Here is a 24212-nt window from a genome sequence, read left to right as displayed (position 1 = left end):
AAACAGTCAAGAAACATATGATGAATATATTCCTTCAGAGGGTTTTAAGAGAAGACAGCACTGAGGTTAAGTCTAAAGATTAAGTCTTAATTCTTAGCCTTCTGAACAGTATATTCTTGTGAGTATGAAAGGAGGTAAAGGAGAGTTCCCTAATTTCTCCAGAACCTCCAAGAGATACCAGTCAGAGTAAGAAAGAATATTGTACTATCAAGGCAAGTAACCAACCTCATTCCCTAATCTAGCAGCTGGAATAAGAATGGAAAGCAAAATCATCACTGAATAAAAACAAAATTAAACGAATGGTATCTAATTAAACTTAGAAGCTTTTGCACAGCAAAGGAAACCATCCACAAAATGAAAAGAAAACCCACAGAATGGGAGAAAATATCTGCAAATGAAGCAACCAACAAGGAATTAACCTCCAAAATATACAAACAGCTCATGCAGCTCAATACCAAAAAACAAAAACAAAACCAAAAACCAACCTAATCAAAAAATGGGTGGAAGATCTAAATAGACACTTCTCCAAAGACATACAGATGGCAAAAAAGCACATGAAAACATGCTCAGCATCACTAATCATTAGAGAAATGCAAATCAAAACTACAATGAGGTGTCACTTCACACTGGTTAGAAGGGTCATCATCAAAAAATCTACAAACAATAAATGCTGGAGAGGGTGTGGAGAAAAGGGAACCCTCCTACACTGTTGGTGGGAATGTAAACTGGTACAGCCACTGTGGAGAACAGTATGGAGATTCCTTAAAAAACTAAAAATAGAGCTACCATACGATCCAGCAATTCCACTCCTGGGCATATAACCAGAGAAAACCATAATTCGAAAGGATACATGCACCCCAATGTTCACTGCAGCACTATTTACAACAGCCAGAACATGCAAGCAACCTAAATGTCCATCAACAGAGCAATGGATAAAGAAGATGTGGTACATACATACAATGGAATATTACTCAGCCATAAAAAAAAGAATGAAATAATGCCATTTGCAGCAGCATGGATGGACCTAGAGATTATCATACTGAGTGAAGTAAGTCAGAGAAAGACAAATATATGATATCACTTATATGTGGCATTTAAAGAAATGGTACAAATGAACCTATTTACAAAATAGAAGTTGAGTCACCAATGTAGAAAACAAATTTGTGGTTACCCGGAGGGTAGGGGAGGGATAAACTGGGAGACTGGGATTGACATATACCCACTACTATATACAGAACAGATAACCTACTGAATAGCACAGGGAACTCTATTCAATACCCTGTAATATGGGAATAGAATCTAAAAACAAAAATGGATGCATGTGTATGTATAACTGACTCACTTTGCTGTACAGCAGAAACACAATATTGTAAATCAACTGTACTCCAATAAAAAAAATTTTTTTTTTAAATCATCATTGAATCTTATCTCTGGGTAGGAGGGTCTAAGCTAAGTAACATTTAAAATAGGACAGATAAACAAAACCCCTTTTAGCCACAGAGAGGTAAAACAGATGGGACCAAATCCCTAAGACAGAAGCGTTGACACTGTTTTGCCCCCAATGACAGCCTCCCCAGCCTCGTCCAGGAGTGGAGTGGAGTGGGCAGCTCAGGCAGCCAGTGCTCCTTGTCCTCTCACCATGTAGTATCCTGGAAGCAGCTTCTGCAGAAACTCCGCCTCTTTGTGCTGGACTGTTTTAATGATGAATTCGTCATCGCTGGACACGTAGAAGAGGGAACCACTAGCCCCTGAGTTGCAGAGTTCAATCAGCGGCTCATTGCAGAGGGAGTACTGGGGCCCAGAGAAAAGACAGCAAGAGGTTCAGAGATACCAGGGCATGCCCAACCAGAAATCAGCTACAGATGCAATTCTCTTCTAAAGAAAAACTAGAGCAAGAGTGTGGAGAGAGGGTCTTCCTTTGGAAGTACCCCTCTGATCCTGGAGTCCCACGGTCCTGAGAACCAGAAGCTTACCAAATAATCATCAGGCCGGATACCAAATAACTCCCGAAAGTAGCGGAAGGCAACAGGTGCATAGGTCTTGAACCGAAAGTCATTGTAGTGATGAGCAGGGGTCAGGTTGCTCCCTTCACTGTGGGGTTAAACAGAAGAAGCCATAACTTACCAGTCCCTGTAATTTAGGGAGTCCACACCCTGAAAGGACACTCAGTCACCCAGAGGCAAGTCAATTTATCCCTCTTGAGAGAACCAAAGGGACTGGATGAGTCAGTTACATAACGGGACAAAGGTGCAACATGGGGATTAAGACATGGGCACAGGGAATCATATTACTCCTATCCAATGCACTGAATTGTGTTTTAGGGCTCAGTCCACAGTCCACAGGGCAGAGGCTCATGGAAGAATCCAAAGAATAGCATGTGCTCTCCAAATTCTCCAGTCCCATATCACTCTGATTAAAATTCAGTTAAGGACTGGATGCATGCCTAAATTAGACATGAACCCCTAAAATGCCCTGATGATGATATAAAAAAGCCACATTTTCCAGGACATTCCCTTGAACATTAACCTCTGTACCTCGGGAAGAAGATACTCTCCACCACATAGAAGTCTTGCATGAGGACATCCCGCTCTGGTTTGGTACTCAGGCTCCCCACAGTATGAGTAATGCCTAATTGGATGGCACCTTTTAAAGCCGATGAGGTTGTCTGAGAAACAAGAGGAAAATTTCTAGTATTAAATCTGATCATAGCAATAAAAACTCAGGAAAGAAGGCATTTCCCTAGGGGCACAGTGGTTAAGACCCCGCACCCCCAATGCAGGGGGCCTGGGTTCGATCTCTGGTCAGGGAACTAGATCCCAACTAAGAGTTCACATGCCACAACTAAGGAGCCAGCAAGCTGCAACTATGGAGCATGCCTGCCACAACTAAGACCCAGCACAACCAAATAAAGAAGATAATAAATAAGTAAAATAAATATTAAAAAAAAAAGAAAAAGAAAAAAAATCCTTAGTGGGCAAGCACCTCCTTGTGACTTGTCTTTTAAAAAAAAAAACAAAAACCAAAAAACTCAGATAGCAGAAACTGGCACAACATGTAAAGCAATAATACTCCAATAAAAAAAAAATTAAAAAAAGAAAACAAAACAAAACCTCAGGAGAGTAGAACCAGAAGGAATACTGGACAGCAAATGCCCTTCTAGTAGTTCACACTAAACTGGGGCAATCCAGCATCCCCACCTCTATGGGCTACATGGCCCTTAAGCCTGCAAAGACTGGGAGAGCACGAAGATACAAAAGTAGCAGAGGTGGGACTGTCTACACAAGGTGTTCCTTCCTATCTACATCTGTATCTGGAAGATACACTGTACTGAGAGAACAATCCTAGGTCTCACTCCAAAATGTTCCTATCCCCAGAGTATATGGAGTCCTCCAAACATTTTATTCATCTGATACAGAATGTAACTAAAAGTAACTGATATTCTGATCTGCTACCTAGCTGCTGAAGCTCAGTTCTCTAAGGCAAGGCCTGACTGGTGTTCCAAGGACAACAGAGTGACAAAAAAAGCTTCTAACTGAAAAAGATTCAAGTTATTTCTGAGAAAAGTATTTAGATTTAAAATTATTGGGACTTCCCTGGTGGCTCAGTGGTTAAGACTCCGCGCTCCCAATGCAAGGGGCCTGGATTTGATCCCTGGTCAGGGAACTAGATCCCACATGCATGCTGCAACTGAGACTTAGCATGCCACAACTAAGGAGCCCACCTGCTGCAACTAAGAGCCAGCGCAACCAAATAAATAAATAAATATTGTTTTAAAAAAGGATTTAAAATTATCATACTATGGTCAACACACAAATACAAGAGCCCCCCCTTACAATCCAGGATTCCAATGTCATGGGAAAATGTCACATTATCCAGATCTGTGCTGTCCAATATAGTAGCTGCTAGCCACACTCAGTTATTTAATTTTAAGTTAATTAAAATTAAATTTAATTTAAAAATCACTTCTTCAGAATAACTAGCCACATTCAAGTATGATTAGTGGCTACTACACTGGATAACATAGATATAGCACATTTCAAACGCTGTAGAAAGTTCTATTGGACAGTTTTGTTCTAAGTGACTCCCCTTATCCCCAACCTTTACCAAATATTACTTGTATCAATATTCTACCTAGTCCTTATTGGGCAGTAAAATTATAACTGATTTTTTAAGTGCTTGCCTCTCCATTAGACTAGAAACTCATCTTTTTGTCTCAGTGTTCAGCACATAAAAAGAGCTCAATAAATGTCTGTTGAATTGACATGGGCCTCAGAGCCCACTCCTGGGGAGAGTCAAGTCCCTGACTGAGAATGAGTCAGTCTACCTCTATCACTTTGGACAATGCAATAAAGACAGAGAGTAAACACAAGAAAAATTTACAGGGGCCAGACAAGGTACAGATGCCAAATAAGAGGCTGAACACTGTACCCAAGGAGCCCCTAAGCATCTCCAATTAGCCCAGAAATGAAAAACTGGATCACCCCAGAAATGAAAAATTGGATCACCCCAGAAATGCTTCTCTCGTTTTCCCTTTCACCAGTTCAATTTTCTCTTCTTGACTATTACTACTATTTTTCCAATCCATGTGATGTCTCTAGCTCAAAATCAGATGCTCTAGGCCTTATTCACCAACTGAAACTACAATCTTAAAAAAACAAAACCCAGGGGCTTCCCTGGTGGTCCAGTGGGTAAGACTCCATGCTCCCAATGCAGGGGGTTTGGGTTTGATCCCTGGGCGGGGAACCAGATCCCACATACATGCCAAAACTAAGAGTCCAAATGCTGCAACTAAGGATCCCATGTGCCGCAACTAAGATCCAGCACACAAAAAATAAATTAATTAAAAAAAAAAAATCAAAAACACACACAAAGAAAAACACTTGACCTGCTGTCTATCTCTACATCACCAGGCTGAATGGGATCCAGTCTTCACTTTATGTACACCCAGCACAAGAGACATGGGCCCCTAAAGCTACGTAAGAATGGCCTTGGGGGCTTATTACATGTTTATATCTAACAGGGAAACAGGGAAATTTCTTCAGCTCTGTTAAAAAAGCATCCAACACCAGATTTGTCCAATAAGAACATTCTCATTTAAACACATACACAGGGCTTCCCTGGTGGTGCCGTGGTTAAGAATCCACTTGCCAACGCAGGGGACATGGATTCAAGCCCTGGTCTGGGAAGATCCCACATGCCACAGAGCAACTATGGCCATGTGCCACAACTACTGAGCCTGCGCTCTAGAGCCCATGAGCCACAACTACTGAGTCTGTATGCCACAACTACTGAAGCCCATGTGCCTAGAGCCTGTGCTCCACAACAAGAGAAGCCACCACAATGAGAAGCCCACTCACCACAACAAAGAGTGACCCCTGCTTGCCGCAATTAGAGAAAGCCCGTGCACAGCAAAGAAGACCCGAAGCAGCCAATAAATAAATAAATTTATAAAACAAAACAAAACAACAACAAAACCATATATACAGATGGGAGATAATTCACCCTTTGTGAAGTAAATTCTAAAGTTCAAGTTGTATGATGAGTATCGTGCAAAGGTTTAGGGTATCAAGATATGCGATGGAATATGGAGAATAATATCAAGGAGACAGAACTATCCCTTCCTCAAGTAAGATGAAAGGGTTTCACACAGACACACCTTTTTATATGTTGTCTCTCCTGTTGAATCAACACTTCGGTGGCCTATTTTCTTCATGGACATGCTAGAGGCACAAGGCACCTAGAAAAAGAAGAGTCAAGATTAGTATATGATTCCCATGTAACACACCAAACAGCTACCATGATGGTACATCAAAATAAAACAAAACACTCAACACACCCTTTTTAGGTTAAGAACATTTTATAAAATCTTCAGAAGATCCACCCCATGCAAACATACAGCTATAGTGTTGCTTCCCAAAGAATTAACTGACTAAAAGAACACGAAGAAAACTCCAAAGGACACATATTTCACCTTTGATCCTCAGAAAGATTACGTAGAAAATTAAAATGATTTTCATTGAAGAAAAGCAGAAACAGGGGAAGTAGGAAATAGCAGCCCCAGAAAAAAGGGCAGCCTCAGTTTACAAAAGCAAGACAGAAGTAGAGCTCTACAGACCCAGTTTCCTTTCAGAAATTACTACCCCTCTAACCTTCAACCCAAACTGAACACTATTTGCTCTAACTGAATTCACCAGCAGAAATGATCCAGCCACTGGCAAATTCAAGTGCTGCGAGCCCAGGTATTAAAAGGCTGAGGCAATAAGATGAATCCTAAGATAGGGGCCTCAGTGCCTCAAAGAGATTCCTGAGAACGTGATATGGCTTTGTTCTCTACTCACATCACAATCTCTGAAAAAAGGAAGAAGTAAAACCAGTGGAACTGAGCCTAGAAAGCTATTCTCCACAGCCAAGATGCCAGCACAACAGACATGAAGGTATTCTTCATGATGTTGATACTTACTATGTTAATAAGCCAGAAGGCAAAAAGACTACTGGAAATAGCATGTTACCATCTCAGGGCCTGATGTATTTAAGTTCTACTCTTCTTGCTAAGGCCCTTAGTGCCAGAAAACCCTCAGTATATAACCCAACAGATCTTGGAAGATGTTCTGAAAAAAAAGCCTAAAATCCTACACCAAAAGGGTCTGCACTCTGAGGCCCCATCACAAAACCCGGGTGAGGTGCAAGAAGTAAAAAGAGGTTGGGAAATACTCCATGGGAAGAAAATTAAGCAAATACAAGATACTCTGCACAAAAAGGAAAAACTTAGGAAATCAACAGCTTCAGTATGGTTAAAAGAAACTCGCCATATTCACTGAAGCTATACAATCAGGAGGTGTTAACAGCAAAACAAGAGAGTGAGATTTAGTGTCAGACTGGCTTTGAATCCCAGCCTTCTTAATGCCATCTATTAATTATGAGACCTTGGGCAAGCTACAGAACTTCTAATCCTCACTTTCTTCATCTGTAAAACATGGATAACAACAGTACCTATACTCACAGAGGGTCTGTGCACGATTAAATAAGAATACCTATAAAGGGCATTATTTACTCTTTGGTACATTAAAAAAAGCTCAACAAATCTGAGCTATTATTAATATTCATAATGAACTGTGACAAAAGTAGCGCTGTATAATTACTAGCCCTACCAAAGAGATGTGAGAACCCTATCTAGATGCCAAGAGCCAAGCAGAGGGGAAATAAGGATGTCATAAACAGGTATACTCCTACCCCAGAATTAAGGTTTTAGAACCACTGAATCAATATAAAACTCACCTCAGATACCGTGGGTCTCTTGATTCCAGACACTGTTAAAAAAAAAAAAAAAAACAAAAAAAAAAAACAGAATCGTAAGTGTGTACACACACTCACATGACCTCTATCAAGCATACTGAAACAATCAGGATTTGAGTCACACTAAACCTGACAATGAGCTCCTGCCTCTTGCTCAGTGATACCAGATCCTTTTGGATAGGGATTTTAAACATCCCTTCCTTTTCCTCCTCCACACTCACATAGTCCTTATGCATATTCCATTCTTGTTCTAGTCTTTTTCCTTACACAAGTGTTCATACTTCCTCTAGGAAATATATATGTTCTTGATATATTTAACTATCAGAGCCAGAGGGTCTCATTTGATACCATGGCTGAAAGAGAAAGGGCATAAGAGATACCTAAGACTTATTGGACAGCTTGGGCTTGATTAGTAATTTTTCCTGTAGAGCTAAAAGGGTAAGAACTCTTACAGCATATTTATGGTGCTTTACACTCCTACTAATTATTTCAGAAAAAAGGTAAAGAACTGGGCTATGGAAGCTTTATTTACAATAGCCAAGACATGCTAAAACGCCACCATCAAAATTTACAATCAGTAAATGGTGGAGAGGGCATGGAGAAAAGGAAATCCTTTTACAGTGCCGGTGGGATGTAAATGGTTATAGCCACTATAGAGAACATTATGGAAATACCATTAAAAGGCAAAAATAGAGCTATCATATGATCAGGCAGTGCTACACCCAGAAGTATATGCATTGAAACCAGAATTCAAAAACGCAGACACCCAAGCTTACACTGCAGCACAATTTACAAGAGCCAACACAAGGGAGCACACAAAATGAAAATCCACAAATGTGTGGATACAAAAGTGAGATATGTACACAATGAAATATGTCTCTGCCAGAAAAAAAATGAAAAAATGACCTCTGAAGTAACTTTTGGCCCTAGAGATTCTCATATAAGTGAAGTCAGAAAGAGACAAATATCCTATGATATCACTTTTAAGTGGAATGCAGCAACAGATACCAATGAACTAGTTAAGAAAAGTGAAACAGGCACAGAAAATTGGTAAACAAACTTTTAGTTTTACCAAAGGGGAAAGGTGTGTGAAAGGGATATATCTGGAGTTTTGATTAACATATTCACAGGAATACAGAGAAAAGAGATAATCAACAAGCTATAGCAAGGGAGATATAACAAACCCTCTAGAATAACTTATATGTGAGAAGTCACTGATGTGGAATACATATATGTATATGTATAACTGAACAAGACTTCTGTACACCTAACAAAGATGACATTGTATATCAAGTTTATTCCAATAAAAATTAACATTAAATTAAAAAAAAATAGCCAAGACATGGAAGCAAACTAAGTGTCCATCAACAGATGAATGGATAAAGAAGCTGCAATGTGTTTACGTGTGTGCATACACATATACATATATATATGTACAATGGAATATCAGTCACAGAAAAGAATGAAATTCTGCCATTTGCAACAACATGGATGGCCCTAGAGGGTATTTGGCTTAGTGAAATAAGTCAGATAAAAATAAACACTCTATGTTACCACTTATACGTGGAATCTAAAAAATAAAACAAATGAATGTATATAACAAAACAGAAACAGACTCATAGCTATAGAGAACTAGTGGTTACCAGAGGGAAGGGAAAAGAGGGGAGGGGCAAGCTAGGGGTAGCCAATTAAGAGACACAAGCTACTGTGTATAAAATAAGCAACAAGGATGTATTGTATAGCACAGGGAAATATAGCCATTATTGTGTAATAACTTTAAATGGAGTATAATCTATAAAAATACTGAATAACTACATTATACACCTGAAACTAATATAATATTATAAATCAACCATCCTTCAATTAAAAAAAAAAGAGTTGATCTATGGAGATGAGGCGGCTGAGGATGGGAAAATGCAATGTCGAAAAAATGGAAAAGCATTCAATAGAGGCAGAACCTGATTCTACATCCTTACATCCTCATCTTGATTTCTGCTGTAAATGCAACAGGAATTTGTTGGTGTTTACTTACTTACTAAATATTTAATCAGTGGAGACGTAGAAGATAAGTGTGTGTTAAATCTCATAAAAATTATTTATTACTTTTATCCATTTAAATGTAGAAAAGAATTCAAGAATAAGTATGTTTAGGAAGTGACTAAAAGGTCATTATCTACAGAAAATACTCCAAAAGGTTAAATTAATTCTTAAAGGTCTGCCATTCCTATAACCTTCATTCATGATCACACTGGAGACACATGATCACTCAGAGAGACAGACCCTTCTCCCCTTCATATTGAAGAATGTTGGCCTTTTTCCTGCAAAGACTATTGACATATTACTTTGCTCTAGTTCTAAAGAATTCAAAGAGAATAAAGATTAGCCATAGTAAAGAAAATTAAAAAGAATCCAAACGAGATGAATCCTTAATAATACAAGTTAATACCTGAGTAGGAAGACCCCAGTTCCAGTCCACATATAAGGTTTAATGGTAAAACAGCAACAGAAACAAGATGGGTTTAAGGGCAATCAGGTAAAACTGTAATCACGATTCTTTAAGACCAACAATCAAGGGCCCTAAGAATTTCAGGATATACCTGGGCTCAGAGGAGAGATTGTGGTAGACCTCATAGTACAAAGGCCACAGACTAAGCATTTCTGGTACCAATAAGCAAAGCAGCAAAATTTCCTTCCCCTTAGTGAGTCAGAGTAGCAAAATTATGGAGAACAGATGGTTTTCATTCTTCTTCCCAAAAAAGGACACAAGGGAAATGTCATCTAGCTGTTAGGAAGATGTGCTGCATAAAATGACCCAGAAAATTAGAAAAACAGCAGAGCCCACTAATCTGCTTTTTTTGCAGGATGCTTCATCTTCAATCAGGTTGAGTTCAGGTAAGTGAAAGACCATTTTAGAACTGGAATCCTAAGCTAAAGCTTCCAAGAAACAGTAAGCAGGATGACTCAGATTTATGATTAAAACTGCTACTGACTTAACTGCACGATGTAAGGTATTCACTAACAAAAAAATTAGTCAAATTTTTTATATCTTAAAACTTTTTAGATGAGAGCCAACATGCTGAGTTATTTAAAAATCGGAAGACCTGGGTTCAAATCCCAGTCAAATCAGTCAAATTGTTCTCTGTCTTTAACTAAAAAAAAGAGGAACCTATATTAGGTTTATGTAAATATCAGATAAATTAAATCAAAGTACTTCATGGACTGACATGCTATACAAATATGTTGTCATATTTGATTTCTAATGCCAGAGCAAAGTTGGACCCCCAGGAAGGTTTAATGTTCAATTACCTAGACCTTCATGAAATTCTAATTAGCATCTCAAAGTTCTTGACTCCTCTGCAAACCCTCAGCCTCCCTCTCCCCACAACATAACCTTGTGCAAGTGTACACGCAACTGTAGAATTAGTGATTCTTAGTGAGGGAATCAGTATGCTTTCAGTTGAGAAGACAACACTGATTCTGGATTCCTTGGTCAGTACTTGGCTTATCCCTTCCTCTTTTACCCCAGAGGAAGGGGTTTGAAGGGATCTGCCAGAGCCAAGAGCCAACATCCAGTCCTAGGCTGACAGTCTCTCCTAGAATATAACCTCCTCTGCCTGCAAGAATTCACTGGACCAAGTTAAACAACGGAGGAAAAAAAGCATGTAAGTGACTTCAAGGCAGAGAGTAGCTTTGGGGCTTTCTTACTCCCTAAAAAGTTCTACTTTGCTACATTTCCTAGTTTTACCACACAAACACATAGCTCTAGGGCTGCTACACTCTTCCAAAGTACTCAGAATGAAGGTGGGAGGACTTCACTCAGTGGAATATGGTGCCAATTACTAAACTATCTGCAACTGCAAAGCTTAGATTAATCCCAAAAACACTACAGCTGAAGCAGCTGGAAGGATACTGGGGTCTAAATAATAATAATAATCAGAACAAGTAACACAGGGAAGAGAATCAGGACCCAAGACTTACACTCTGCCTTGTCTGAAGTTTTACCCCTAGGGCACAGGTCAGAGCCCCAACCTCCCAAAGAAGAATGGACAGGAAGAGAAAAATATCTAAAGAATCTTATCAATGTTGCTGTAACACCCAACTTGGTCCAGAAGAAATCCAAAGAAGAGCAGAGTGACGTTTCAGGGAACCAGGTACCATTTGCTAAGGCTTGACCACCTGGCCCAAGGCTCTGCCAATGAGAAATTGCCTACTAAGACTGAAGAGTCACCAGCACTGTACCTGTTCATCTCATACTCAATCTTTCTCTTCAGAAGGAAGAGGAGGAGCAGAAACTGGGGGCGGGGACGACGGGATGGGACAGAGAGAGGTGGAAGAGAAGTGGGAAAAAAGAGAGAAGAAAAGAATACCAACTCAGCATGGCTTAATAATGCCATCCAGCCAATGTTTAAGGAGAATGAGATTCATCCCTACGGATAAAACTAAATGTTATTTAACAGAAAGCTTGTTTTCTAGCATCCGTGTGAAAAATACTCGCTGACAAGTATATACGATCATCTTATAATCCGTATCCACGATCCATATATATCATCCTCTTTTGGGGTGGGGAAACTGAGTACAGGACAGAGTTCCAATGCTAAATTTCCTCTTTCTCAGGGAAAAACGTTTCCATAATTTATTTCCTTCATGACTATGTAACTCCTACTTACTAACAAGCCCTAGACCAAGAAGCATTCTAAACAACCAATTAATGTTCAGGAAAGTAATGGTTCAAATAACTTAATTCTGAGTCAACAGATGATACAGAGCCAACCATAGTGATTTTAAGCCCCAGTTCCTCTGCAGAAAGATGGAAATGTAAAAGACCTAGAGAACATTATCAAGGATCAAGGTACAAAACTGTACTCAATTACATATTTATTAATAAAGACTGGCTTGTTGTTCACCAAATAAATAAATAAAAGACTTAGAGAAGCAAGGGTGTACTCACTTTACTTTGGGTATTTTCTAAAAATTCTGACCAGAACAGGCTCCATCTGGCTGAAATCTAAAGATGTTAATGAAAGTTGATTTTTAAATAGAACAAGTTGAGAACTTAGTTCCTTCAGCCACATATGAACCTACTTGCCCTTTTTCAAGCTAACAAATCAATACCAATTTATATTAAGAAAAAAAAATCAGGACTTCCCTGGTGGCACAGTGGTTAAGAATCTGCCTGCCAACGCAGGAGACATGGGTTCGAGCCCTGGTCCAGGAAGATCCCACATGCTGCAGAGCAGCTAAGCCCATGGACCACAACTACTGAGCCTGTGCTCTAGAGCCATGAGCCACAACTATTGAGCCCATGTGCCACAACTACTGAAGCCCGCGTGCCTAGAGCCTGTGCTCTGCAACAAGAGAAGCCACTGCAATGAGAAGCCCACACATCTTAACGAAGAGGAGACCCTGCTCACCACAACTAGAGAAAGCCTATGCGCAGCAACGAAGAACCCATGCAGCGAAAAATAAAGATTAATTAATTAATTAAAAAAGGAAAAAAAAGAAAAAAAATCATTCACTAAGGGCCTTTAAGATTTCAACCAAATCTTATTTATGGGTAAAAGTACAGAGCATAAGGATGTGCTCAAAAATCAAAGAGCAAAGGAGATGACAGAGCCAGAATTGGAATCCACATTCCTAACCCCCAATTCAACTCTTTCTTCTAAGCTATCCTTTGTTTTCAATTTCTTGGCCACTTAGAGTCTAGGTGAGACAAGCAAGCACCAAAGGAACTAGAATGCTCTTACAAACTAAATAAATCTCAGAATTGATAATGGACAATATGAATACATATTTTCTTCCCTTGAGGTATTCCCTTCCCTTCCATTTTCACTGATAAGAGGATTAAGAGCAGAGTCCTCCGCCTTCAGTTCCTCTCAATGAAATTAATAACAACACTCTGTTCTTTCAGCAACAGCCATCAATGTCACTGGCAAAAACAGTAGAAAAGTACCTCTCATTTCCTTTAGTGAGATCATCCTTGTTCTGAATCAAACAATGCCAGTATTCTAGAGGAGGAGAAGCTGACACTTGAAAGAGCAATTTCAATGATGTTAAGGTCCTCACTAGCAGTAGAAAGTACCTTTTTGTCTTTGTAATAAGACATGAACAACTTTAACAGAGAAAGAAAAAAAAGTTTTTAATTCATCTCAGATTAGTTTTCTTTTTGGTGTAAGTAGAACCATGATTTGCTCTGATTAAAAGCATAAGTGTAACAATTACTGAATTTGCAATGACAAAAAGAGGGCATGCAATGGGCACTCTTGTTTTAGTGATCCTGGAACTGACTGCAGAATCAGTTACCAATCCTTGGCAAACATCCACATCAACTTCTAAAATATTTCATAAAAGAATGATCAATAACTCCACATAATATGCACAGAGGAGCTCAGAATTTTGTTGCTTTTTTAGGACAGCTAAAGTCAGAAGGGGAAGGTCCCTTCTGCACTATTCTTTTGTTGAACAACAAATATTTAATCTGGTTTAAAGTCAAGTTACTTCACACACAGACTTTCAGATTAGTGAGAGAGCAAGAAAGTATAGTGGGTAGGAACCTGGGCTCTGAAATCAGAATACCTAGGTTGGCTAGATTTGAATACTATTATATTGGGTTGGCCAAAATGTTTGTTAGGGTTTTCCCATACAATGTTATGGAAAAACCCAGCGAACATTTTGGCCAACCCAATAACATTTACTAACTAGGTAACCTTGGACAAGTTGGTTACAATTCTCTAGGAACTGGTTACCTCATTCATAAAATGGGGATATAACAACATGTACATCATAGGGTTGTTATGAGAATTAAATAAGTCCTGTATAACACCTAACATATAATAAACGCTCTATAAATACTAGCAATTATTATTATCACTGTGAATTATGAAACCCCATCTACAGGATGGGAAGGGTCAGGGAAAAAGAGGTACAACACAAAGGGAAAAGAAAAAGACTCATTACTGAAACAAAAGGAAATGGAGTTATGGGAAGACTTCGAGGGAGACAAAAGATAGTCAACTGATTCATTTTATACTGTGGAACCGTGAGAAAAGAAGTTTCTGTGTTAAGATAGCATGTTTTTTGGAGAGGGTGGAGGGAAATGGAAGCTAAAGGCAAATAATGCTTGCAAGACATCCACAGCCTTCTCAGGCATGCGCTACTACTAAAAAAAGTCTGCAATTGTTATGGGAAAGAGGAGCTGGCTGCTAGTAACTGCAAGGAGCTCACGCTTCTTCAGCACAGATACGCATCAGATCTACCTCTCTTACGGCTGACCCCACAGCACAGAAAGTTGAAACCTAAATGAGGAAAAACAGAAAATTATCACTTACTTCTGGGGTTCTACTTGCTTACAGCAGAATAAGCAATATTAGAAAAAAACACACAACTCTAAAGTTTAAAATTATAAACAGGACCTGATCTGATCCCCAGTACCATACTGTGAAATGTGAGACGATTTTCTGCAGTTCTAGGTAAATGTCAAAAAAAGAAAAAAAAAAAGAGAGACAGAGAGAAGGAGAAGCTCTGGCAGAAAAATTCCAGGAGTGATCACAAAAGTTGTAACCCAGACAATTTTACTCTGAGTGATTTCAGGCTGGCAAAAAAATTTCAGGTATTAAGCTCCCTTGCATGCAGGCTTCTATCCTTTTCAAAAAGAATGTGTATACGTTTTATTTGAGGGCCTTCCACTTGTGAGGGAAATTTGGTAATACCTAGCAAAAAGCCTCAAAAACAAATATGTACCAGTTGTCCCAGAAGTGAGAATTTATCCCAAGGAAATAGTCAAGTGGACAAAGACATATATACAAAGATATTTATTGTAGCATTGCATATAATAACTATAATTGGGTAGATATAATTGGAAAGAATCTAAATGAACAATATAGGTGATATAAGTTGTGGTGCAGTCCTAAAATGGAATAATATATAACCATTATCTTTATGTGTATTTATGGATAGGATGTCATAATAAATTGATGAACGAAAAAAGGTAAAAAAATTATATAGTGCAATATTTTTCTATAACACTTAAAGTCACATGTATTTACACACATAGAAAAGGTCCAAAAGATTATATGCCAAAATATTAAAATATGACTATACTTAATAGTGGGATTAAGCTGATATTGTAAGTTTAAATTTCTATTTTTCCATCTCTATATAAATTTTCTATGACAAATAATTAGATAATTTAACGATTAAAGAGACACACAGGGATGGCTTTGTTATCGTCCTCTGTTTTATGACCTATTTTTCCCAGTAAACTAGTACTCAACAGTCCCACACATACAGACCACCATCAATCCCCTCCCCACACAAGCTCATTACAACATACTATGCTGCTGCAGAGACACAGGGAAAATGTGAAAAGAAGATGTCTAGAAACTGACAATTCCAAGCTACAAATAAGCATGACTCCTATACACTCACTCCCATTCTCTATTATTACTTTGAGATGCTTATGCAACCTGAAACAAACCTATATCAGCACATACAATAAGAGGCTGTCTCTGCAGAATTTCTTTCATATCCTTCAGAATACCAACATTTCCTTATAAAACAGATATACTTAACTTCAGCATATCTCCTGATACTTGAAAAATAAAGATCTAGCCTCTAAATTATGAAAATTAGCTAAGAAATCTTTAATGTTACTAAAATAATTTCACAACACTTGAACTAGCCAAGTCAAGTGCCTAAGTGGAAACAACCCTATCAATTCTTGCTAAAATATGAAGTTGAATCATCATACCATGTCATAGAAAATTTTTCTGAGTAACTCTGTACTAGTCTTAAGGAAGCACTCCATTTTGGTCCCTGGCCCCACCCTGAATTGTGTTTGTGATGAAAAAGGTACCGAAGGGCCTGGTTTCTAGTCACTTGGCAAAACATCACTGTGACTCTCCATAAACTGGCTTGCTGTTACTAAAGCAATGAAGACTAAGATTCACTATTGAGAGGAAGGAGAAAATGTAGAGGAAGAAAAAAAAATCAATATAATTCTGAGAAGTGTGAAAAAGGCAAACTTCAGAGGGGAAATGAACTGGCCTTAAAAGAGGAGATAATTGAAACAAAGATATTTTCAGACAGTAAACAGCTCCAAAAAATTGTCGTTCCCCTCCCCTGTCCCCCCTCAGTGTGTGGAACAAAACAGAGTTGGCCTTAATACCAGAGCCTCTCCCAGTGCTTTCAGAGCAGAAGCATTTCCGTCAGAGATGAGATGACATCATCTACCAGATGAGAAACTAAGAGGCAGTCTGTGACTGACTTCAATGTTTGAAGTACACATATAATTTCGGGATGCTAGAAGCTGGCCGGATGTGCATTCCTCAGACGAGTTTTGCCTGCACAGGTCATAGAGAAGCAATTCCAAAGACTTAGCTTAATGAGCTACTACATAAATGTGTCAATAATGCCTATACAAAGCAGAAACAGACAAGCAGTCTTTTTGGAAGCAAAATGCCAATTCTCAGAGGGTCTTTTGGTTGATAATATTGAGAGCCAGAGATTTTAAAAGAGAGAGAAAAAATAAGAGCAAAAACCTGCACAAAACAAAATCATCAGCCCATTTGTTTGCTGGACTACCTCAAACAATCTCTCTGGTCCTCTTAACTTAAAATACTGAATTTTAATTATACCCCTGCATGTAGGAGGCATAATATGTTATCCAAATGGAAATATTCAGAAATTTGTCTGAAATGTCAGCCTGCCTAATGAGAAGTACTGTTGAGCACACAGCTCTAAGAAATAGTGTTAAAGCAAAAAAAAAAAAGGCACCATCACTATACCCTCAATAAGAACTAAACCAAGCCAGTTAAGAAAACCTAGCCACATCTTAGAGAAAAACTAAATTCTGTTTCCTAGCAGGTGTCAATTTTTCCTAAGGATCTTCCAGGAAAAGGTCAGAAAGGCAAGGATGCTTTTAGAAACAAAAGCTCAAAAGCAGTTTGACCTATCAGTACTGGGGTCAGCTGAGAGCCAACCTGGCTCAACTAAGAGTCAACTAAGTAAGTAGCAAGAACTGAGCCACAAACTTACTAAGACTCCTCTTGATAACATACAGAATTTATGCAAAGTCTTTACCACTATTAACAATGTCTTTGAACCTCAGTTGCCTAATTTGGAAAATGGGAGAGTTAAACTAAAATATCTCCACATTTCCCTCTAGTGATAAATTTTTGCTTCTAGTTCTATAAGCCAAATTTCATGGCTCTCAGGCCTCAAATATGTATCTCTTAGCAGTAAAATTTTGGTTGAAATTTGTGAAAAAAAATCTGAGTCCTTCTTTAAAAGACGAGTCTCCTGGAAAAGCCAACCCACAGCCAAGAAGCAGCTGAGATTTCTGACAGATCACCGCCTCCCAATTCTATTTTCAAACCTGGTTCTAACTATCTTGAAAAAAAGCAGTGGATATTGCTGGCTTGGAATGTACATATTTGAGACGAGAAAGTAACTTAAATGATATCATAATGAGCATAAATTGCCCCAACAATGCATTTCAATCACCTCCCAGACCTTAATACAAGAAAATCAAGTTACTTCTCTGCCATCCCTTTTATACAGGTTCTTGTCAATGAGAACTTGAAGTTTACCAGGCATGTTTACCTACACTGTGCACAGGAAAGCTAATATACTCTAAGCTATTTATATAGGCTAAAACAAAAACCAAAGATTAAAAAAAACCCACCTCTTCCCATTTTCTCCCTGCAACTTCCCTTTGCCCCACTCCCCATCAACATTACTGATCCTTTGGGATAGTGCTTATTCTGGGTTAACTCCATATCGCTCAGTTTAGTACACAAGGCAAAGGATATACTGAACTCCCTACAAGGAATTTGCTTCTCTCTCTTTACACCAGTCTTCCAGATTCCAACAATAAGGTGACTTTTTGGGAACCAGATATTTAAAAATTAATGCATACTGTATACAGCCATTACAAATAGACTACTATCACAGGAGGAGAAAGAAAAGTGATCAGTGACTAAGTTTAAAAAGATGGAGGTGTTGAGAAAAAAAAAGTTCCAACAGAAAACAGTAAAACAGGGCTTCCTAGGTGGCGCAGTGGTTAAGAATCCGCCTGCCAATGCAGGGGACACGGGTTCAAGCCCTGCTCCAGGAAGATCCCACATGCCATGGAGGAACTAAGCCCATGCGCCACAACTATTGAGCCTGCGCTTTAGAGCCCGTGAGCCACAACTACTGAGCCCATGTGCTACAACTACTGAAGCTCATGCGCCTAGAGCCCGTGCTCTGCAACAAGAGAAGCCACAGCAATGAGGAGCCCGTGCACCACAACTAAGAGTAGCCCCCACTCACCACAACTAAAAGAAAGCCCACGCACAGCAACAAAGACCCAACACAGCCAATAAAAAATAAATATATAAATAAATAAAAAAGAAAACAGTAAAACAGAATCAACATATATGTACAAACTAAACAATGTTCTCTTTTGATAGGAAAGGGTGGAGAAGTGAAGTGCAATAGGGGAAATGAGCTAGGAAGGGGTTTCCTATAGGAAACACCATCAGTCCAAACACTCTCTCTTTGAGACTGAATGATGGGCTGGGGTTTGGAACAGAGAGAAACAGAGATTCCCTCTGCTGGGTTATCAGAAAATAGCATACTTCCTGAACTATACTTGTATCCTTGATCAAGAGGACACACCCAGTAAAAAGAAGAGAGCAGAAACTGACAACTTTGGCCTTGTGTCAAATAAGAATATCTGAAAGTTCTAGAAAAGAAAATACCGAGCTTAAAGGATAAAATAACCCCCTGCCACTTTTCCTTCTCCCCAGTTCTGAATTTAGCATGGTGTTATCACTGTTGTTCACTTCACAGGCTATAGTTTCCATTATTTATTATCAAAGAATAGGCTGATAAAATATGTCATAGCTAGTAGCTAGCACATATTCGAACAAAGTTATTAATCAGAAGAGTTTTATATCAACCCAGAACAGCACACATAAATTAACACACAAAATATAATATGTATTTTGATATTCAAAGCTAACTTGTAAGTACACATTACCAATTAATATCAGATACTAGATACTTAATAAGTCTATATAATTATACTTGACGCTGGGCTTGAGCAACAATGGCAGAAATAAATGGATAATTAAAAACAACGACATTCTGCTATCAGTTTTCTGGCAGAATCTACCAACAGGATAAAAGAAAAAAGGAGGAGGTAGGTGGGAGTAAACCCTCTGCAGAGAAGGCAAAAAGAAAAATCTCTCCCTACTTATAAAATACCAACCAAATCGATAACCTGGTGATACCGACTACATGGCATTCTGTTCTATCTTTTACATTTCCAAATTTCAGTTTCTCACTCCAATAAAGTGGCTTAAGTTACTTTATTTTTCACTAGTATGAAAGAATTGAAGGGAAAGAGACCAGTCTACAAATGGCTTACACTGTACACAAAGAACAGAGACCAAAAAACCCTCAACAAACCCCCTACCATTTGGAGTTATCAGATTACAGCATACATTTACTGGTGGAGCTGTGCTGGGAAGAACAAAGCCACCAGAATCAAGGACTGATGAGACAGGATCTACTACAAAAGTTTTGAGCAAAAATGCTTCTCTCCTGTGTCTTCTGGGGTCTCCCTCAGGAGTTAAAGGCAAGTCAGAAAAGGAGCTATAAAAGTTACCTCCAAATCATTTGTGCTCATGATAAAATCATTTGGTGATGTGTGACAATATCAGAAATGTTCTGGTCTGAGCAAAAGGAGCTATACGTTCACGATCTTCTAAGGTTTCAAATGATTTTTCTTAGGAGAGTCACACATGATTTTATCACACAGCTCTTATTTCAGGGGAGCAACAGACATCTCAACACTCTAACTTTACTTTTTAACTCCTCTACTAACTTTAAATCAAGTCTCCAAAGCAGAAACTCTTTATTCCCTTCCTGGTAGTAAAAAGGGGACCAGTGGCTGAATTTCAAACTCTTGATGGGCCAGTCAAACTGCAGACAGGGGAACAGGCTCTCTGTACACTGGTGTGACAGATGGTCACACTGTCAACAGCACCTTATCAGGGCTGATTTTATTTTTTCAGTGGTGTCACTGTCCAAGTAATGAGGATAGGAGGAAAAGGAAGAGAAGGAATAAATTTCCTTTAACACATGAAACAGCTGACAGCAAACTGCACCGCCTTTTATTAACAACCAAAGTTTAAGAACAAGCACATGCTGATGGCTGCTATAAGCCAATATTCATTTATAATTGCCTCCCTCAAATACAAACTTGGTAACTACTCCAACAGGAAAAGATCTCTCAGATATCTCTCAAACATCTCTCAGAATGTATGATTTGCTCTACCTTCTGTATTTCACTTGTCAGCAGCATAAAAGACCAGTTCTGGCTTAATGGTAAAATAATATAGACAGGGGTTTAATACTAGGGGGAACAACTGTTCTAAATTACCTGTCCTTCCTAATTGGAATGCCAAAAGATTTTGAGCTTCCAAAGGTTATGAGTGATTATCGAAAACATCAATCTGTCCCTGAATCCTGACATTTCTATTTTGTATCCACCTTCAACACTGCCAGAGAATCTTGCCTTTAGGATTTTAGTTTCTGCAAAATTTAAGTGATTTCAGCTAAACATCTAAGGGCAATAAGCTGGTTTTAGGATGATTAAAACACAAATACACACACACTCCTACCTTGAATTTCTACAAAGTTAGCCTTCTAGCCTTTTAACAATTTAGGAAATCATAAACCATTGCTTATTCCTACCAATGTCTTAATTATCCTGGTACCATCCAGAGCACCACTCTCCTTCAATCACAAATAAAACACATTCTTAATAGCCTTTTTTGCATCAGAATCAAACATCTTATCCTCTTCAAAACATATCCTAGGGACCTCCCTGGTGGCGCAGTGGTTAAGAATCCGCCTGCCAATGCATGGGACATAGGTTCAATTCCTGGTCCGAGAAGATCCCAGATCCTGTAGAGCAACTGAGCTCGAGCGCCACAACTACTGAACCCCGCGCCTAGAGCCCCTGCTCTGCCAGAAGAGAAGCCACTGCAACGAGAAGCCTGCACACCACAACGAAGAGTAGCCCCTGCTCACCACAACTAGAGAAAGCCCATGCACAACAAAGATCCAAATGCAGCCAAAAAATATATATCCTTGAAATGAAATATTCCATTAAATTAAATTAAATTAAATTCTGTAAGCCAAAACCTAACAGAATGTGCAGATACACCAAAAAAGTCAACACTGCCTATCTGCCACGATAATCCCACATTTTCAGGAATCTTTATGAGAATTTTTCTTAATTTCCTAATCCAACTGTTTCAATATTTGCCAGAGAAGCAGAGAAGGAGGGTGTAAGAAACAAAAGTAAAAAAAAGAACCTAAAGCTGTTTATATTTAGTCTTTTGTATATCTTGACTTCACATATGAACACAGTAGAGCCAAGGACCTGCAAAGTCCACTCAAATCTAATATCTGACTTTCTGTGAAAATACAATAACAAGAAAATTTTATACACTCTGAATTACATCTTGCTAGTCCTAAGATCTGGCAGAAAATATAAAAAACATGGAAGAATATCAAATAGTGACATCTATTTTTTTTTCCTTTTTTTTTAAAGCTCTTTATTGGAAATAGTGACATCTAAAATAGATAGCAGGACTATGTGAAGTAGGAGTAGAGACCCGAAGAGGATAAACACATCAATATGTGACAGAAACATTTCCTTTTACTCCTAAATCTGTCCACGTGGCCAACACTTCCATGAGATAGAGGCTGAATCAAATTTTGGGATATAAAAACATGACTTTTAACATTAACCTGATTTCTAATACCTGATTTGATAGCTAAGAAGTTTGTTTAAGGACTGTACACAGCCATTCTTCTTTCAGCACTGGGGGAGGGGGAGAAAAAGTTTTAAATTAAGAAGCTACTGTTTTAAAAAAAATTGTCACTTTAACTCTATCCGTCTTCACATTTAGAATGCAACATGAGTTGTTCTGGCCCACTAATCCTTTATAGAAAAGGCAAAAATCACCTCTCAAGAAATTAAAAATAGATGTACATAAATAAAACTGCACTTCGTGAAAAAGATATTTGTGACCAACTATGTGCTCATCTGAACTAGAATACGAAAGGTGGAACCCTCTATTTAGTCAACTCAAAACCAGAAGGATACAATCCCAGGCCTAAGGAAAGGTCAATGTCTCAGGTAAAGCATCCATCATCTGGCAGCCTCTCCTGTTCATAGCGGTAGAGGCAACAGTCACTGTGGAACCCCAGACATTTCTGATGGAAGCTCCAGAACAGTTTCTGACTCAAACTACCCCCCCCCCCCCCACACACACACACACATCCCAACACCACACATTTTCCCTCCTACACACAATCTGTTGCTTTTCTTGCGGACTCCTCAGCGTTCCCTCAATCTTCAAGTTTCTGACTACTTTGAGCTATATTCCCTGCCTCCCTTCTCCAAGTACTAATTTCGTGCCTAACCATTCTTCCAGTCCATTTCCTATTATGCAATATTTCTCCACAGCACTTAGAGTCACCCCCACCGCATCCTTCTCAGGCCTAATTTCCAGCATCACCTCCCTCAATATCGAGACTCCATCGTGGCGCCTTCTCCATCTGTTTTCAAGGTCTTTTAGCCCTGATTTTCCACATTCCTCAGGCTCTCTTCAAAACTTCCCATTCCTTCCCAAAGTTGGGCAGCCTAGAGATGGGAGTCTCCAAAGGAGGGTGTTTGATAAAATATGTAAGTGTCTGTGCGAGCGCACGCGTGTTTGGGGGAGGGGGAGCACGAAGTCAGAAGGAATGACGCATTAGGGGGAGGCTCTGAGGGACAAGACGGCTCCAATAACTCCCACCCCCAACAACATCCGCAATTCCCTAACTCCCCAACAATGGAAAGCGTCCCATAACGCTTCCATACCTTTTAAGTCCCATAGCTTCTCTTCCACATTTGTATCCAATTAATTCCGCAATCAACTTGGATTCTACCTGCCTCTCACACTACATAATTCTTCCCTACTTACGAAACCTCCATTTACTCTACTCTACTCCTTTCCTGTTTCCTTCCTGCCCGCACCGTCAATCTCCATCCCTTCCTGACCTACTCCTTCAAAGTCCTCAACTCGGTCTCCTCGGAGACAGCCAATGTTTCTGACAGCTTCCCTTTTCTCAACCAGATCCATTTTTCCCTCACACTCCCTCTACCCGCTCAGAAAGCTGTACGAAAGCGTAGTCCTCCATCCTCCTTACCGGCAACGACTCGGACATCCCCAGCTACAGGTGCCCTTCCTGGGTCTCGCTCTTCCTCCCATCGCACAGCCGTCATCGGCCCCCAGCCCACGCCCCGCCCTGATTACCTGAGGACGAGGTGCAGGGAGGGCCCCCGGAATCCGCGGATGAAAACCCGGCCGCCGACTGCCCAGAGGAGGCCGACGCCATCTTGGCAGCCCCCTCCCCCTCAGCGGCCTCGCTCCCTTTCAGTCGGGCTCTTCCTCTTCTCGGAGTCGAATCTTCCCCACGTCTCTTCACAGAACCCGCGTTCTGAGAGCCGCCTCCCCGCCCCCTCCGGGTCCTCTCTCAGATACGTCGCGCCGGCTCCGCGACCAACTCAGGGCCGCACCATTCGGCTGGCATGGGGGGAACTCTCGTCTCGCACCCTCTCCGCAACTTTAACCGCTTTTCGCGGGAGAAACTTTCCCCTTTCACAGCAGAGTAAGCTCAAGCCGGCTGCCGGGACCTCGTGCCCGAACCAAACCACACCTAAAAGAACAAGGTGGGGAGTGAGAAGTCCCGGCGGCGCGAACGCCCCCTCCCCCTCCTTCCTAGCCACAGCCTGTTTATCGCCCAGCCCTACCGCTCAACTCCCGGTGGCCAAGGAAATCCGGGCATCGCGCATGCGCCCAACCTCCCCTCCG

At 39.8% G+C, this 24212-nt stretch overlaps 1 protein-coding gene across 6 annotated transcripts in view; it reads right to left on the bottom strand.

Annotated features, from left to right (window-relative positions):
* Positions 1-24212, bottom strand: part of PIP5K1A (phosphatidylinositol-4-phosphate 5-kinase type 1 alpha) — a 36188-nt gene extending 11976 nt beyond the window's left edge. For 2 of the 6 annotated variants that reach the window (XM_057722990.1, XM_057723035.1), the window contains exons 1-7: positions 23655-24145; positions 14547-14585; positions 7276-7307; positions 5657-5737; positions 2535-2665; positions 1974-2091; positions 1639-1791 (exon numbers count right to left, since the gene is read on the bottom strand). In XM_057722990.1, coding sequence (XP_057578973.1) covers positions 1639-1791; positions 1974-2091; positions 2535-2665; positions 5657-5737; positions 7276-7307; positions 14547-14585; positions 23655-23736 — 636 coding nt within the window. In that variant the 5' untranslated portion in view covers positions 23737-24145. The other 4 variants (XM_057722997.1, XM_057723008.1, XM_057723018.1 and 1 more) reach the window with 4 other exon arrangements.

Source organism: Hippopotamus amphibius, chromosome 1 (genome assembly GCF_030028045.1).
Source record: "Hippopotamus amphibius kiboko isolate mHipAmp2 chromosome 1, mHipAmp2.hap2, whole genome shotgun sequence".
NCBI lineage: Eukaryota > Metazoa > Chordata > Mammalia > Artiodactyla > Hippopotamidae > Hippopotamus > Hippopotamus amphibius.
This window is presented reverse-complemented; position numbering and strand designations above follow the sequence as displayed.